The sequence below is a fragment of the Haliotis asinina genome, chromosome 8, assembly GCF_037392515.1.
Source record: "Haliotis asinina isolate JCU_RB_2024 chromosome 8, JCU_Hal_asi_v2, whole genome shotgun sequence".
NCBI lineage: Eukaryota > Metazoa > Mollusca > Gastropoda > Lepetellida > Haliotidae > Haliotis > Haliotis asinina.
In genome coordinates this window covers 28,541,049-28,560,121 of record NC_090287.1, presented here as the reverse complement: position 1 = coordinate 28,560,121, position 19,073 = coordinate 28,541,049, and the positions used below count along the sequence as shown (strand labels likewise).

Here is a 19,073-nt window from a genome sequence, read left to right as displayed (position 1 = left end):
ACCAAAAAATTATAGTGTTAAAGTAATGATATAAATAATGTTACATAGCCGCTTTACTTTAATGATTGGAAGGAAGGTACATTGTACCTGCGAGAGAGAAAAATGGCAGTGTTAATATTTATATCTATAACGTTGGCATTTTAGCAGTTGGTGAGTAATAATAAAGACAACAGTCTGCCACTGGTTCTGTTATGATGCAACATTGATTTAAAAAGGTGACATCTGACACTTTTGCTTGACAGCAGTATGAGGATCTATACTGAAATGTGGCATCTAAGCAGAATATGAAAATTTGTCATGGATAAAGTATCTTGTCTTTGTTATTGTTATCAGGACTATTCATGGAAGTTAAGCAGTCATATGTTAACACAAATACATTCTCAGGTAACAAAACTATTTCAATATATGAACAAGACAGAAGATCCAGGACACCTATGATATATTTGGGCAGTATATTTATGTCTATATAGAGGCAAATGTCTTTTTTTCACTGGGATTGTAACTGAATTGTAACTGTGTATCGTCATGTTCTATCTACAATTTGTGTTCTGTAAAACATTTATTTCCTGGTAAAAACATTGATGTAACAGCTCAATGTGACTGTACTGGTAAAGGTACACAGTATGATATGTCACAAAAGCAGAACTTCACTATGTCTGATTTTATTCCTGAGCACTATTATATTCAATATTCAAAATGAAGTCAACATATATTCACAGTATACAGTGAAACCAACCTATGATCCTAGTCGTCCTCCCACCCTGCTCTCTGGAATAACCTCATAAGAATTTGATTTTAAAGTATTTCCATACTTCTTTAATACTTCTTTTTTGTTAGTCTGATGGTAACAGTAAGATGAGCCAGGTTTCACTGTATGTCTGCGTTTAAGTCCCGATGATGAATCTCTAGTGATATGTCCAGGATGCTGACACTATGTTATTCCCACACGAAGTCATGCTGTGTTGTCTCATTGCTTCATAAGGTGCTGCCAAAGATGTTTTATCCATGTATAATTGGTGGGTGTGTACTTTATTGAAAACACTTTTCAGTCACACAGATACAATCAAAATAAACTTTGTTTAAGGGATTGAGTTGTGTGGTTTATGATTCTTTGATTCTTTTACATTTAATGTTGTATTGCGTATGATTGCACAGAATATGACATTGTGTGAGTGAGGGTTATGCTGCACACAGCAATATTCCAGCTATATGGTGGTGATCTGTAAGTAATGAAGTGTGGACCATACAATCAAGTGATCAACAGCATGAGCATTGGTATACACTATTGGGATACAAAGTGATGTTGTTTGTATCCTTGTTGGGATTCTCATCAAGAATATGTCCCGCCCTGTCCTTGTATAGATAGCCATCTTTGCATGCTTAAAGAAAATAGTGAAGAAGAGCTTTATTGAATTAGAAACAATGTGAGGAGGACATGGAAGACAGACAGACCGGTTGTGGTACTACTCAGTGTTGATCTTAAGGTAATGAAGTGTGTTCTTGTTGTGTTACCCTGTGGTGATGACAGTTGTAGACAATGGGGATAAAATGAATGAATCGGAAACAGTGCATTGTCAGTTTGTTATCAGCCTGTTCTAAGCTAATTATAACTTTAAAACTGATTTAGACATCTATTCGCTTTTTTAGTTACAACAATGCCGTTTTTATGCACACAGTAAATTTTGCAAAATAAAATTTAAAAAATACGAAAAGATCCTTCACGTAGGTATTACTGTTGAAAGGTGAGTGAGGGCAGGATTTAATGGTTATATTATTAGTGTTTGTGTCTCCATGGCAACACGTAACGTCGTAAGATATATGTTAAAATAATGGTAGGTTTTCCCACCCAGCAACCAAAATATTACATTATCTTTGTACAACATTTTACAAAATCAACTTGAACCCCTTGCTATGCATACTTTGTTTTGATAATTTGCGTTTCTTTTCGGATATTTTCCACCTTAATTTCAATTTCACGTTGATCTGAGCAGGGATACCCTAACTCGGATGTAATTATCCCTGATCTGATAATAAGGCGGTGCTATAGAAATAACGTAAACTTACACTGTTCCCAAATATCGCCACTACTTGGCACAATGTGCTCATGGCACAGCAATTACAACCAGACTGTCTTCCTCAGCACAGGAACTTCCCTCCGCGGAGTGATGGTTGTCCAAAACTGAGAACACTGGATTAATGGTAACTTATATAGGTGGAAAGACTAACGGCTTTAGCGTGATCTTGGAGTGCATGTAATATCATATACACCTGGGCATTAATCACATACCTCACTTTTAATTTTAAAAAAGAAAACATTACATCTTGTATTTCCTTTGAAAACCAAGTTCCGCGTATTAAAAACAGTAACTGTAACGTGTTTTAATCAAAACAAAACTGAATTAAAATTTGGTCGTAATATACTTGTAATCTTTGGGGGAAGTCTCCTTCCCACACCGCCAATGCAGTGTCGAATTCTCAGCATCGGGATTATCTGTTCATGGAGTGAGTGAGTCAGTCTGTTCCTGCAGATTTCGAACATTTGTTTCTCTTGCCTCCTTGAGAGGCCCAAAGGTGTTTGATGTGGTACGTGACAGGGCTGTTTGCGGGTCGCGGTAATGTTTCGGTGGCGTTGCAAATGGGGGGTGTCGGCTGGAGAACGGCGAGGCATAGCGTTGTCATCCACGATTAACGGACGATTTCCTAGGGGGTCAAAATATGACACGGAGGTGATACCTGGTACTTACTGGTGATAACGTTGCCCAGTGAGTGTGCCAGGTACTGTAATGAAACCCACCTTGCAGTTTTACAAAACACAACCTCACACCATCACTGAGCCACCACCAAAGGATTCAGCTGCACGGTTCAGCGCCAGGTGATATGCCGCGTTACGACGACGACTGTAGGTAACGAGTAGAAGATAATAGCTTTCATCTGACCAATGCATCCAAACCCATGACCTCTCAAGTTTCGGTTTCTCTCGGAGCTTTAACCACACCATATATTCCTGCTAATGTCTGTCTGTGAGGAAGAGACCTCTTCTGGATGACGTCGCCTTCCGACCAGCAGCCCGCAGCTTCCTTCTGATGGCATTGTTGGAGAGACTTCATTGCCAGTCCTCACTGCCGGGGTTCCTGGTACTAAGTCATTTGATTACGTCGCACCAATCGAATCAGACTCAGTCATCACGGCCATTAGTCTTACTCAGTCATCCAGGTCTTGGGCAATCCTTTTCTTCAATGGTAATAACATGCGTCCTCACAAGTCGACAAACAACTGTGTGGTTAATGTTTACGTTAGCACCGAGGTTGTGACAGGGCATCCCTGCGTCATGCATGCTAATGCATTGTTATCGTGTGTTTTCAAAATTAGTATTTTAAAACAGTTCCAAAACATTCAAATCTCCAATTTATATGTCAATACGCTCGGCTCCCTTGCAGCACTTATCAGGCGACCCAGAAATTTTGAAACAATGTTTGACACACGTGCTTTACATGTGCATTCCGGTATAGTAGGATATGACCGCCTAACTGGACCCAACTTGAAAACTGCCCTCGGATACAGGTGGTGACCATTCCTTTGAATGATATTGATAATCAATACAACATCTACCACAAAAAGCCATCTGGCACTTCAGTCCGGCGTGTTTTGCTCCAAATGCAATTTAGACATGCAACTGGAGATTATTTGTTCGCTGGACGTCTTATGTTCGTGTACCTATACATACATTGTAACATTGTTCTCTAAAACAACGTTCTCTCAAGCGCAGCAGTAGAACCCTGAAAGTCGGAGACCAGGTTCCGGTATATACAGTCTCTTGCTGCCTGTGCTGTCCTGCCTCCCATAACCTGTCAGTCATAAAAGACCCGACTGAACTCCCATTTCTGTGATGACATACATATCACAGCTACATCTTCAAACCGTTTCTTTACTTTTTGTAAGATTAATATTTTATCTGATTATGTTATTGGTATAACCAGAGAGACTCTAATGGTCAAAGGCAGATAACCGTGTGTGTATCAGAGTTCACTCCCTTGTCTTAACTCCTCGCAGAGTCTCTCCGGAAACCTTCACACACAGCGTGTATCACCAAAGGGAAGTATTCTCTCAGAAAACTGAATTTACGCCCCTTGGTGCAAAGGGGAATAAGTCTTGAGCCATTTGGTAAATAAGGCATGGTTACTTCCCTTTTCCCATCGACGGCATTACTTGTCATAGCTGATAGACATGCCTGCTTGAACGTTCATATCGTTGTTCCATTAACAGAAAAGAGAAAGTGTAGATCTACTCAGAGACCATATACCGGTATATAGTCTCTGATGTACGTAGCGCCCACATATTCCCGCGAGCGATAATTTAGCATAATACCAGACCCCATTCTCCGATGTAGTAAGTTGGTAGCGTAATAACAATAATCATGAACCAGATACGTAGCTCATCGTCAGTTCTCATTAAAAAAAGGCAATGTCGTCAATGGTCAAATGGAAGTAACCATACCTGATTTACCAAAGATTTATTTCCCTTTGAACCAAGGGGCATAACTCCTGCTTTCTGAGAGATTACCTCCCTTTGATGGTACACCCTGTGTGAAGTTTTCAGGGAGACACTGTGAGGAGTTAAGACAAGGGAGTGAACCCTAAAACACATATGGTTATCTCCCTTTGACCACAAACGTCTCTGGTATTTTGTTCGGGAAAAAATATTGCGAAACAACTTAATAACTGCATATACAGACATTAACGTGTTTCGGAGTTTGTTGAATATACGCTGAGTTCGGTTACGGTTACATAGGCCGAACTTAAGTTGCTTCATGCTACATCAATGCGACTGGATGGATTTGCTCTGTCGTACAAATTTACTAAAGACTGATACGGCTGCTTGAAACTGTTAATTGGGTTGTCTCCCTTTGACCAAAAACCTTTTCGCACAACGCTGAAGAACACCTTGCCACTTTCCAAGACGGAAAAGCAAAACTGTCAAAGTGACTGACGCCTTTCGGGCATAAAACGTATTTTCAATGATTAACACGCTTATAATATCACGATCGACAAGGAAGTCGTAGTTTCGAACAAAATTGTTTAATATGCTTTCACTTGCAGAAAATCGGTGACGACATGGCTATACTTACTGTGTGGTTAATTATTCATCTAATCTACATTATCCTTGAAATGACACGTGTAATGCTTGAATAAGGGGAACGTAAGTACGGAGTCATTTGTCCTGAAAGGAGAAGCAGAGTATTGAGGTGATTTTACTATGTTGAAGTATGAAACGGAAAGTCTCGTCGTACAACATCGTAAATGTCTTTTCCCCGAAAATGTATATCTGTTTCGTTTTTTTTTTCAAGTTTTACTATTCTATTTTGAGCATGGATGGAACATACTCAATAAAATATTTACCTTACTTTCAGACAATATATACTTATAACACATTTAAATGTATACACCTGTGTATTAATTGTGTACGATTACCTTTTCTGACGACAAAGACACTAAAAGAAGGACTTTCTATAAGTCTGCACAAATAACAATAAAGACGCTACGTTGGTATATTACAAGGCGGGATTCCATAATTGGGCTTCACCCATTGTCCCTATGTAGGAACTCGAACCCGAGACTCTAAACAACGTGGTGTCCTCTTACCTGATCTTAAATGCACTAAGGTGGAAAGTATCATCAAGAAGCTTATGTTTCCACTGGCTGTTCTGTTTTTGTTTGTTTCTATGCTATTGATAGAATCTCGGGACCTTTAACAGTGCTGTATTATCATGGAAACCGTATGCAACTCTGATCCCAAAAATCATTCAGTGTTTTGTATTTGCAAAACACGTATTACACGTAAGAAACCAGGAAACGTAGAACCGGGAATCGAAATACTGTTTCACAACCATCGGCTTTTCATATAGATGATTTCGCATTTCGTGCCACTCCGTTATTCGCGATTACGCCGGAAAATACGGACTACTGACTATCGAGCGTCAACAATTGTTTGCCAAAATGAAATATAATTACTCCTGAAGACCGCTTCCGCGGTTATAGCGTCACCAGGAGATGGGAGGGTCGGGGATTTAATCCCAGACATACCAAAAGACATTAAAATATGGTACTTTTGCAGTCCAAGTTAACTTAGTCACAGTGTTATCTGTTACACTTCCTACACTCTACTTAAATTAACTGAGACTGATATTTTTTATCCCTGCATGGCGCTCGGCATCAGTGTGTACAATGACAATGAGTTAGCACTATAACACCAGCTTAAGTCCGGGTTAGTACAAGCACCCACACATACACACGCCGTCACGTGAGCCAAGTAAGACATCGTTTCACCTCACTTTACCTATCCCTTAACGCCTTCACTAACTTTATCAAACTATGTTTTACCCATACCTGGTGCCGGTCTTATTTTGCTCTCATTCTTATGTACATTGGAAGTCATATTGGATATACGATTTGTCCATGTTCACCGAGATCATTTATGTTATATCTTCTTTAAAAGTCGTCATATCTGAAAATGTCGGATAGAGGCCGCCCCTCCCTCCCAGGCAACGCTGAAAACACCAACTGTTAACAATACAATACAACCAGTGGCAGACAGAATCCTTGTTTAGTATTTCAACTATAAAAGCATACATACCCAGTTACCTACATGATGTCGTTCTGTTTGCAGTGAACATGGACCGATCAATTTCACTTAAAACAAATAGTAAATGAATTGAAGTGAAATGAACATTACGAATCATAATAATTCTACCTTGCGAATTCAACATCTAAATTTTAGAATTTTATTCCACTTAGGATAAAAGTTGTTTAACAAACGATCAAGTTTCAAATCGGTTTGTATTGCAAGGGGGTATTCACATTAAAAGAAACACCGTGAACAAGTAGGGTTGGTCGAAGTTAACGCTCAACACGTACCACACGTGCTTTTGTTTCACTGTTCCAAATACTGCGCGTACCCCTATGTAATACAATCCAAAAATAGCGATGTGAATCTATGCTCGTTTGTTAAAGACCTTTTATCCTATACTAAATACAATTATGAGGTTTAAATGTTCAGTTGGCAAGGTAAAACCATGAGGATCTGCAAATCTAAATTTCACTTTTTGTATGTACTTTTATGTTTAAAGTGAAAACCATCCCTACGTTTTCACTGCAGACTATAGAGTTGACAGAGTTGATCTTCACTAACCCATGCTTTTGGTGAGAGGCAACTAACAGGACACGCTGCCAGACCTGTTGACCTCGAGACTTTGAAAAAGCGACCTTTACTAAGGTTAAAATTAAGTCTCATTCTTTAACACTGCACTAAGCTTACCTTAGTGACTTACCATCACCTTGGTGCTTTGTGAAAGGAGACCTTGGTTCACTCATGGCATCAGAACCCAGTTGCGTAGATTGTTGCTCATGCTGTTGATCGCTGGATTGTCTGTTCTAGACTCGATTATTTACAGACGAGCACTACATACATGGAATGTTGTGAGATTCCACAAACACATTAAACTCATTTACCATCTGTGGACCAAAACGAGATTTTCAGCTGAAGAGTCTTGTATTTTCACCCAAATGCGACTCAGAATCCAGTGGTCTAATTTTGACTGGTGGTTCTCAGTATAGGTTAAGTGAAGATCTAATAAGGATAAACAGAATATACGAAATGATATCGTTGCAAGTATATACCAGGGACTGTCCTCTATCTTGCATGCAAATAATGTGTACTAGAATTATCATGCTGAGCATTCTAGTACCTAACTCAAATTATGGGAATGTGTAAATTAGTGTCTTACTAAAATATCTATAAATGTAAATGTCAGGGATGGCCACAGGAAAATCGTTTTTCAGCTGAATACTTAATACAGTGTCATTGAATAGGGGTTCAGATCATTCACAAAACTTATCAGTTTGAAATGAGTGAATGTTTTTAGTTTTATGCTGCACTCAGCAATATTTCAGCTATATGGCAGCGGTCGGTAAATAATGAAGTCTGGACCAGACAATCCTGTGATCAACAGCATGAGCATCCATCTGCGCAACTGGGAACTGTTAACGTGCCAATCAAGTCAGCGAGCCTGATCACCCGATCCCGATAGTTGCCTCTTACATTAAGCACAGTTGCCTTTCATAGCAAGCATGGGTTGCTGAAGGCCTATTCTACCCCAGGACCTTCACTGGTCCAGTTTGAAATAAACTTGAAATCTGAGGATCTGCAGAAAATTGCCATCCCTGATATGTTTGTGTTGCCAAGTGATAAAGCCATAACTGGCCATAGGTTTGAGCTGCAACTCAGAGCCAGTTTGGTTTTATGTTGCTTTTAGCAACACCACAAATGGGTTTCACACAATGTACACATGCAGGGAATCAAACCCGGGTCTTCATTTGTTATTTTTTAGTTAAATCACTTGGCTACCCTATCAGACTGGTAATCAGGCACCTAAAGTCACCTAGGGTTTGCATTTTTTCGCAAACTAAATATTCAGATACTCAACAATTGTTAACACATTATCTTTGAACTATATATACAAATGCCATTTTTGTGTCCAAAAAGGTAGAAAAATGTTCCCTAAAAGACCTCTCTTCATTGATGTTGGAAGGACAGACACCCTGATCATGGCAAGGGATATAATGTGTCATCATGAAAAGTAATCTCCATCCATGTAAACATTAAATAATAAAACAACTCATGTGCCCCTGTCACATTTATTTTTTTCTTTGTGGGAACAGAGACTTTCTATACACAGGAAATGTTCATGATCTAAGAGCGAGCATTGGGTCCCTTCTTCCTGCCAAAGGTGGCAACAACATTGACGAAACGTCGGTTGTACTGCATCCTCCTCTTGGCACGGCCTGTCTTGGACTTCTTCTTCTCCTGCTTCTCAACCTGGAACAAAGAAGGGCAAATCTTGAGTCAAGATGTAGTGAGTTGGGTTTTACATCTCTCTTGACAATATTCCAGCAATATCACACCAGGGGACACCAGAAATGGGTTTCACATGTTGCAGCTCTAAATGTCACAGTTAAGACTGTACAGCTGTATCATTCAGTTTCCAAACTGGCCTCACATTCTTGAAACTGACATGGTACTATCGCCACTTGGCACAGATCCTTCACCAGATGACTCTAAGATGGTAACCAGTCAACCATGCAATTCAGTAAAATGGAGCCTCAAAGATGTCAACTATACATTAAGATGAATGTCATGGCAAGCCAACCAGAGTGAGTGAGTATGGTTTTACGCCACTTTTAGCAACATAACAGTAATATCATGATGGGGGGCACACACAGAAATGGGCTTCACACGTAACCATATGAGGAGTTGGACCTGGGTCTTTCACGTGACAAGCTAACGCTTTAAGCACTAGGCTATTCCACCATCCCTCAAGCTAAACAGAATTCTCATAAGGAAGAAAAATGTAATCTTGTCCATTACTTCGAAGGTAAATTTAATAACAATAATAATTAGTTTGTATATAGCCTATTTTCCAACTTTGAGCTGCTCTGAAATGGCGTTAGACAAGGTATAGGATATAAATATCATATGCTTGTTGAACAAGAAAGATTCAAGACAGTTCAGGAAGGATTTGTGAGAACTTGCTCTTCTAAGTTCAAAAGGTAGGTTGTTCCACAAGGTGGGTGCAATTTGGGAGAAGGCACAATCAGCAAGTTTAGTGGATGTTGAGGGAAAGAGACTCTTCAGGTTCCATATAAAACATGTTAAGCTTGGGTGAAGTTGTCATCAAGAATTTACCTTAGGGGTCTGTCCACGGACTTTTCCAGCACGGGCCAGGGAACCGTGAACTTTACCTGAAGAAAAACAAGCACACTTAGCATTGATAGTATGTTAGGCACAAGAGTGAGCGAGTGAGTTTAGTTTTAAGCTGCTCTCAGAAACAGTCTAAGTAAACTTAGTCTCAGCGTATTCCGTTACACTCCACCACTGAGACTAACAAAACCTAGTGGAAGATCCCGTCAGTTAACCTTTGAGCGACAAATGTCCGTCCAATCAAACGCAAGACGGTTACATAGATTTAACCAATCAGACAACGGCTACTATTTAGGGATCGGAGGGACTTTCAAACTATTCAAGTCACTGACACAGATCTCTCCACAAACAAAAATCCGCATATAACACAGTTATTTGACCTGCAGTATATACGCTTTGGGGTTTCTGTTGACATGGTTACCATTAGCTAATATTTCTGCAAGATAACATCCTTGAATGTTGTCCCAAACACTATTTTCAGCGACTGTTTACTCTCCGTTGTCATGGTTGTACATCCGCCATGTGCATCACCCAGAAGCAAGCATACGCTAAATAGCATTCGGAATCATTCGGGTACGAACCTTTTCGAGACTAAAAGTTCAGAAGGTATGTGCGAATGTGCACTTTTGCGACTTGGTAAGCCGTGTTCTGATTGGTCAGTCTCAAAGGTTACGTGATGCGACCTCCCATAAGGTTTTGTTAGACTCAGAAGTGGAGTGTGACGAAAAGTACTGAGTATAAGTTTACTTAGACTGCTCTCAGCAATATTCCAGCTATATGGCGAGGGTCTGTAAACAATCGAGTCTGGACCACATTTCATTAGGCACAAGACAAATGGTAATGAGACACTCTTATCTTCCCAACTATTCATAAGGAAATAAACGAATTAGAAGCATGAATCAACATTCAAACGTACTTGACTAATGTAAATTGTAATATTTACACCGCAACTTGCCAGCGTAATATTTATACCTGTACAATGGCGACTATTGGAACTTTCCACCAAAATCAAATGGTGAGAAACACAGAGATGTACCGAAACACACTAGCAAATGATAACATTAATTATCATGTATCTGTATCAATAAAACTGATATATGTGGACTTTCATTTCAGTGCTGAATAAAATCTAGGTTGATCCATCTACTCTTGAAAAGTGGATTTAATGTCCTCTCTTTGTTCATGTTAAAGTTCTTGAAAACAATTGCAACTTTTTTGCCCACATAGTGAATCATAATCAGTTAAACACATCGGCTATTAATATGACTATTCTGATAGCCTAACACCATGAGATATAAATACTTTCCTACCTCCAAGCATGCGGACCTCCACATCAAGGGTGGACAGGTCGTTCAAGCCAGAGAGAAGCTCAGTATCCTCCATAGGACGACCAGCAGACAGCACTACAAGGTCACTGGCAGAGAAACCCTCCCTCTCGTTGATAACAGTCTGGAAACAAAACAATTATTTACATTTGATCAAACAAATCCATGTTACAGTGTGACTGATGCGAGTTAAATGCTTTGGACGTTTTCAGCAATGCAACAAGGTGTAACCATTAAATTATTAATGTGGTTTCTTAAAGGATGCAGACCATGACAAGTTGTGCAAGGAAAGAAAGTGAGTTTAGTTTTATGCTGCACTGAGCAACATTCCAGCTATATGGCGGCAGTCTGTAAATAATCCGAGTCTGGACCAAACAATCCTGTGATCAACAGCATGAGCAAAGATCTCCGCAACTAGGAAGCTATGAGCCTGACACGTGCCAACCAAGTCAGTGAGCGTGACCACCCGATCCCGTTAGTTGCCTCTCACGACAAGCTGAGTCACTTTTTAAGGCAAGCATGGGTTGCTGAAGGCCTATTCTACCCCGGGACCTTCACGGGTCTGGAAGATATGTGTATGCATGCGAACAAATTGGGGACTCATACCCAGAACCAACAGATCAAAGCACTACTTCAGCACTCAACAATGCAAAGTGAAAATGTACTTGCAGTATCTTGTATCAATATCACTGGACCATTTGAAACTCCTGACATATGTAAGTTTCTGATTCAAAATGCAGTGGAAGTAATTGAAACATACACAAAAGCAACATTGTTTTCTACCAACCTTGACATCATGAACAGTCTCAGTTCCTGACACCTCAATGGTGTGGGTCAATGAGCAACGTACAAAAATCTGCATCTTTAAGAATTTCTGAAATTAAAGAAATGGTGGAATTTTAAAATTTAACCACAAAGTGCTGAAAGTAAAGTAAACATACATTCAATAGCAAGAGCTTAGAAAATAAAAACACCTTGGGCACTTTTTGTCTTAAATGACCTCCATTCTGAGAGTTATTCAAGGATACTGACGACTTCTTGATACCTCTCACATAGCACAGATTGGCTTGGACTAGAACAGCGAGCCTTACCACCAGATTCCTCTTACAAGCATGGGTTCTGATGACCAATTCTACCCATGATATTCAGGGGTCAGTTGTCAGTTAGCTGTGAGATCTCAGGACAGACTATTTAACTGGCAACTTCACCAAATAACCTGACGCCTATGAAGCATCCGATTTAATAACATATTTACGAAACGTCAACATTTCATTGCAATCTTATCTGCTTCGAGTTGACATTCAAATTATCGATTTAACATGTACTCGGAGTAACTTCAGTCGGTTTTAGATGATCAGTATCTGCTAAACGAAAACCACGCAGTGCCAAGAAGCAGATATGAAGACTATTCGATAACATCACGGCGATAATGAGAAATGGACATTTCTTGTTGCGCATGCAATATTCTGTGAACACAACACAGCATCCCGCTCTTCAAATGCACAGACTAACAACATTCTGCGTTACCTGACTGAATTCGTGGGTACCAGTTTGAGCATCAAGCGTATCACAATAGCTCTGACTTATTGTTGGTCGGGTATACCCTAAATAACTATGATAACAGTCAATTTATAACGCTGATTATACTTACACGTGCTTATGAAATGCCAAGATGGCTGAAAAGACCGGAAGTTGCTCAAACAGTTGTAGCCTGGGATTAAGGAGCACATGATTTCGTGACGTATTAGGGTAGGAAATGCTTCGTTGAGAGGTTGCCAATATAGACCGGTTCCCAAGCTCCTCTGCATGATGTCGCTACTCTTTTTTCAGCCTTCGAAGGCAAACATTTGGCAGAAACGAACAGAAACCGTCATCAGTGTGTTCTCGTAATTTTACACACTTTTCGAAACAATGTTGGATGAACGCTTGTTATCGAGTGGTACAACTTTTCGTATCGCGCGTGTAATACTGACTGTTTTCAATCTCTGACTGTTCAGTTAATCTCGCTGTGCCTCGGGCAACTGGGCATTGAATGTCAAGTTATAAACTTACATTTAGTGTGTGTGTGTGCGTGCGTAGTCTGTGTCTCCCTCTGTCTGCCAGAGAGAGAAACACTTGCACGTGTTTGCTATTTCATTCTTTTTTTATGGGGTAAATTATTTAACAATTAACCTAAAAAATCCATAGCAACTACATATAAATATAGTGTTTTAATCCTCTATTCGTAAAACTTTTTTTCTGAAATTTTATCCCATTACAATCAATTCGGGACTGCCAACTCTGTCATGAAAAGATAAGGCGCAAGTCTTTCTCAACTAACTTGTTCGAAATTACTTTGTTAGAACTTCCCAATATCTTCTCTCTCATGCTGAGTCTATGTTACATCACAGGCAAACTGTAGCGCAAATGGGTTGCGCAGTATAGAAAATATGACAAGTGTTCTTATATGCGAGCGAAACGAGCAAAGGTTGGCAACGAACTTCCCTCGCTTCGGATCGTAAAAATTTTTCATGTCAAAATAAACTGTCGCCACCATCAAAAGTACACTCTTATTTCCTCACTTGTTTGTGCTCTCAGATTTCCTGTTTCACGTGAAATATGTTTTATTCAACATTTTAAGCACCACTCATGGTATTCAGATCGTTCTTCGCCTCCATTACCCCTGCCAGCTTCCATTACCCCTGCCTGCCCACGGAGTGACGAAACAAGAATAAACAAATACCACAATGCCTAATTTTGCCATGAACCTGTTGGATTTTATTTGTCTTATTTGTCGTCGCTATTGTTAGAATTTTCGTAACATCTATTGTACATAAAATCACTTCAGGCGTACGAACCTGGGGAGGTAACAAAATATTCCACATGGAATAATACTCTCCTGTTCCTTCACTCCGATGAACTGGAAGCTGGAAGGGGGAATGGAGGCGAAGAACGGCCTGACATGCCACGAATTGCGTTTAAAATGTTGAATTAAAAATATTTCACTTGAGTAATTGTTCAATATGGGGATGGAACAGTTCTGGAGAGCACAGTTCTTTCAACGGGGAGAAACCACCTTCAAATTTGCGACACTGCATAGATGAAATACTACCAATAGTGGAATAAATTCCACATTGACAGTTTCAATGAGTTTACTCTTAAGATATACATGAATTTATTGATGCCTTCAGAATTTAATTAATACATATAGCAGCTGGATACAACTGTCATTCAGTATCCTCTGATTATTGGTGCATTGAACATTCTAAGATCTTGAACACTCCCTGTCACATACACCCCGAACTGTTCATACCAGCACTTCCACCACCACCACCACCACCACCAGCCATCAGTGTTATATTTTATCACATTGGTTTTATTTACGGACTGACCAGGGAGACCCCAGAACACACGGCGATAACACGTTTATACCCTGTCAGTGTCAGGAAGCGTCGCATCAGGCGCCATATGACACTTTCGGCCTAGACTGGTTTATGGTCTTCACTCGACAACCGTCACCTGGGCCCAATTAGCAGTTTGTTCTCTTGTCATTGTTATTACAATGAAAGACTTCACTGGAATTCAGAATACATTTCCTAATTTACCTGTGCGTACTTTATTTTTCTCACACCATCACATGTCCGAATGTTCATATTCAAGTTTACTTTATACACTTTAATATCTACCAAGGAAACAGACAATATAATGATAACAGGTGTGCGAAAAAAGAAATTAGAAAAGTGCCAACTGCTCAGTAAGTTTCACTATCACTTTGTATGCTGTCTCTTAAGTCGATCATTCTCTCAGCGCCTAGGAAACGTCTGTTGTCTCAACACACGCACGCACACGCATGCACAGTTTTATCATCATGTTGCGAAGCGATGCCTTTCCTTGATGTAATATATGGTCTACAAAGATTTGGCTAGAAGTGAGTGTAAAAGAGAGATTCAAACAATTGAAACAACAGTAGGAAAGGCGACAGAGCACATGTTTGTTTTATAGATATATTTCACTTCATCCATACCTCGATGGGTCCTTTTCAGTTTATTTGAAGAGGTGTTCTTCTATATTAAAGTAATGCAAATTTCGTAGACTAGCGCTTTATTTCTGGATACACTGACCCTCGGTCTCATGAGCACACGCACGCACCCCCCCCCCCCCCACACACACACACACCACCCCCACCCCCACCACCCCACACACAAACACACATATACATTTTGGATCGATTTTGACAGACCTATCAGTATATTTTTCGATAGAAACAAGTAATTCCATTTGAATTAAGGTAGCCAAGTGAGATGAGAGGCAATCGTAGAAAATCTGGTTTGCTTCATGAGCTTAAAGGAGTCCGCATGGAACCCAAGCCCCCAAACTCTTGTTTCCAACTAAACGTAATGAAACGTGATAGCCCACAGGACATACTGCGATTCGTGTTCGGAGCCACACTATCACCCTTGGTATGACTCAATAAGGATGATATAAGCGAGACTGTGACGCGTTTATCCGGCGGGACAGTTCCATTTGAGACACATACGTTTTAACAAGGCTTATGTGTACAGTATATTTTGAGAATGGAACACAAGTAAGTCAGTCGAGCTAAAGAGTTCTGAAAGGTCGATGTATGAATAGTTTTGAACTTTATCGAATTTCACTGTTTCAGATCATAGGAATCATCAATGAATATACACATTTAGTTTTCTGCTTCCGTGATATTATGAATAAAACCTATTCAAATGAAGCATTAACATTTTTTTTCACTTTGGAATATATCCAGGAGTTTAAAAACTACGATTATGTTGTGCTTGTCAAAGAAACATTTTGTAAAGCTACAGAAGACTTCTTCAAGGACTAAAGGCATAAGCAGTTTAACCGTGACTGTGAGCATAGAAATATTCATTATGTCAGTTAGGTCAGTAAGTTTCACCGTTGGGAAACTATGTTTCTGAAATAATGTATGCAAAGAAGGCTTTTGGCATTTCTCATGTTTTAGGGGCAATGAGGTAGTTAAGTGTGTAAACAGTTCGCTCTTGACGCGTAAGACCCGATTCCTCATGTGGGTACAATATGCGAATCATTTCTGGCAGGTAAGAGAGGTCTTTCTTATTGATGTCAGCCCCTTTATCGCCAGGAACGCAACGATTCTGAGTATATCCTTACTCCATCTTCAGGTGAATGTTCTGATATTCTCCTCCGTGAAATTGTTGAAATATTTCTAATGAGTGGAGTAAAACCACTCTCATTCACTTCAAGCATGTAGATGCTCATGTTTAATTTCATATGTATGTCAACATAGAGTTTTAATAAAATGATCCTTTCCTCAATGCCCCCAAAGATATCCCGAAGGCATCAAATCGGCCGCGGTTCCTGACTTATCAACCTCTGATGCCAACAGGTGACTGCCTGTTTGTCAATGTATTGTCGCTGTTGTGGTATTGCAAGCACGCCAAGCCATGTACGGAAGAGAAAGTAATCCCTCTGTCTTTATAACTGAGCGCTTTTCATAACATGGGAAAAAGGCGGTAGTAATAACTTACACTGATGAGGTCTTTGTCGACAGAGGTACTAAAGATGTGTACAAAGTAAAAAAAGTGGAAACACATTTGAAGGATGGACGTTTAAAGGGACATTGTGTCATTAATCACTGAAATACATGGGAATAAAACAATGTTGTCGGGAAGGGTGTTTGATATTGTGAGAGATATAATAAGGTGGCCTAAAATACATGATTGTTGATCTCAAGTAGCTGGTAATATAGATTCGACGTTTAATCTAATCGTATCAATGCAAATTGATTTATGTTGTAAACATGTCGTTTCGCGTTGTTTTAAGGATAGGTGTTATTAGGTTACAAATAATTATTACAGTAAGAAGAACCCTATGCAGAACCGTCTGTCAGGAAAACACAAAACCTGTACTGTGGAGCCAGGATACGAATCAAAGAGATCCCGTATTTTCCATATGAAAAAGTGATATTGTGGACTAACGCCTGGGCGTTTGACGTGCTTATAAACTGGTTGATTCGGATAATTACACACACAAAGGTACATTTAGGCACACCTCATTAATTAATGGGAGATTTATTCGAAGCAGAAAGCATGACCTTAAGGATCATGATGAAAGTAGTCATGGCACCTGGTGTTCTGGTCTCTTGTATAGACCCTGAAGCAAATATAACCAAGAAAGCCCACGCACGTCTAGAAAATGTTGCGAGTCTACATCTCCACAGCTTCAGGGATGAAGAAAGTCTTTGGGCTTCTTTTCATTTCATTTTTGTTTCTTTCACTTTGATTTTTTTTCAGTACAGTATGTTCATTTCAGAGTGTAGTTGTTAGTCAGCAGGTGTTCGTGAAAGTGTTGTCTCATCTGTGTGATCCGTCGGAGAGGAAAATCATGAGAGAATATATTTCAAGCGATTGATTAATTGATTGTTGTTTAACGCCGCACTCAGGAATATCCCAGTTATATTGCTTCGGTGTATAAGTAATCGAGTTTGGACTAGACAATCCAGTGAACAACATCACAAGCATCGTTCTACACAATCTGGGATGTGATGACACGTGCCAACCAAGTCAGCGAGCCTGACCACCCGATCCCTCTTACAAGCACCGATTACCAAAATCCAATCTGACCCGGATTTTCACCTGGGGAACAGATCAAAATGGCAACACGAAGAAAAACTAAAACTAAATATGAGGTTTTCTGATAAATGGTAACTTAAATCGAATTTCAACGTTTCGAGTGCATTGTCTCCAAATTAGGTTTAAGTGACACAGAACACTCTGTTTTTCAGGCAACTATGTGCCTTGTTACTTGTTGAAAACAGGATTTGTTGATGAGTAATAAACATCAAGTTTTGTCTGATATAACTTCTTTGGTCGTTCTTACAACCTGATATCAAGTAATATAACATGGGAACATGTTATGAATATTTAAAATTAATAATAATGTATGGCCTTTTTCACAAGGGCTTTGTGGCCATTTTGACTTTTTGGTATGGCCAATTTGACAAGGGATTTGTGGCCATTTTGATTTTTTTGTGGCCACTGAATGAAGGACGTTTGTCTTATTTTTCTTAAGGTTTTTATTTTACACTGGCCAAGAAAGATGAAGGAAGGAAAAGGCGGAAACATATAGCTAATTCAAATAAAGCACTGTGTGAGGGAAGACTAACCGATCTCTTATAACGACGCTTTATTGTTTTCTTTCCGAGGCCCGAAGACCATTCATATCACACCACAGACAGTTTTAAGGTGGGGTGAAGTGTTATTTGGAAGTTATGAACCCATAATTAAAAACTGACAAGTTACTGACAGGAATGTGAAGAATCGAGAGACTATAGAGCTAAGAATCGAAATATCAGACAAAATCAAGATATCATTACTGAGTAATTCAATTGTTGCTTGTTATTGTGGTCTCTGGATTGAAATGAAAATCTTTGTGAAATACCAAAAACATCCCAAAGATCCAACTGCATGACCTGAAGCCACTATCAGAACTAAATGATATAATATAAAAACTTTAAAACACACCAAACAACGGTATGGCCAGAAAGCTTCAGAACAAAAGAGAAACAAACTTGATTCACTCCTGGATGACGTATCAGTGAAAATGTGAGACTAATGTCAAATTTATAGAAAGGTCTGGCCGAGCTTTGCAAAATTACTAAATTACCGTTGTTTTTGACATATACCACCACGCCACATCTGATAAACGAGATCACTCAGTTGATGATATTACGATGTTTTAAGTTTGAAAACCGATGCCATGTCACTGCATGAAGCGTCGTTAGCAGTGTGTGTGTGTGTTTCTTAACTAGCTGACTGGTTGACTTAAAACAGTTTTGTATTGTTATACGCGGATCGGACATTTGCTGTGAATTATCTCCCTTGATAGAGGCCGTAGTCGATAAAAGAACACAAGGGCGCTGTCTTTGTCAGCTGGGCACCGTCTCGCAGATCGAAAGTTAGCCCGCGCAAAGGGAGCCGGGAACCTGTCTCTGGGATTATAGAGCAC

The 19,073-nt window shown here is 39.6% G+C and overlaps 1 protein-coding gene across 1 annotated transcript; it reads right to left on the bottom strand.

Annotated features, from left to right (window-relative positions):
* Positions 1-8,676: 8,676 nt before the first annotated feature.
* LOC137293613 (ubiquitin-like FUBI-ribosomal protein eS30 fusion protein) lies at positions 8,677-12,983 on the bottom strand. The gene is made up of 5 exons (XM_067824257.1): positions 12,730-12,983; positions 11,866-11,952; positions 11,064-11,202; positions 9,739-9,794; positions 8,677-8,871 (listed from the first exon to the last, which is right to left on the bottom strand). The coding sequence occupies exons 2-5, from the start codon at positions 11,938-11,940 to the stop codon at positions 8,746-8,748; spliced, it is 396 nt and encodes a 131-aa protein (XP_067680358.1). The 5' UTR covers positions 11,941-11,952; positions 12,730-12,983; the 3' UTR covers positions 8,677-8,745.
* Between the last annotated feature and the right edge of the window lie 6,090 nt (positions 12,984-19,073).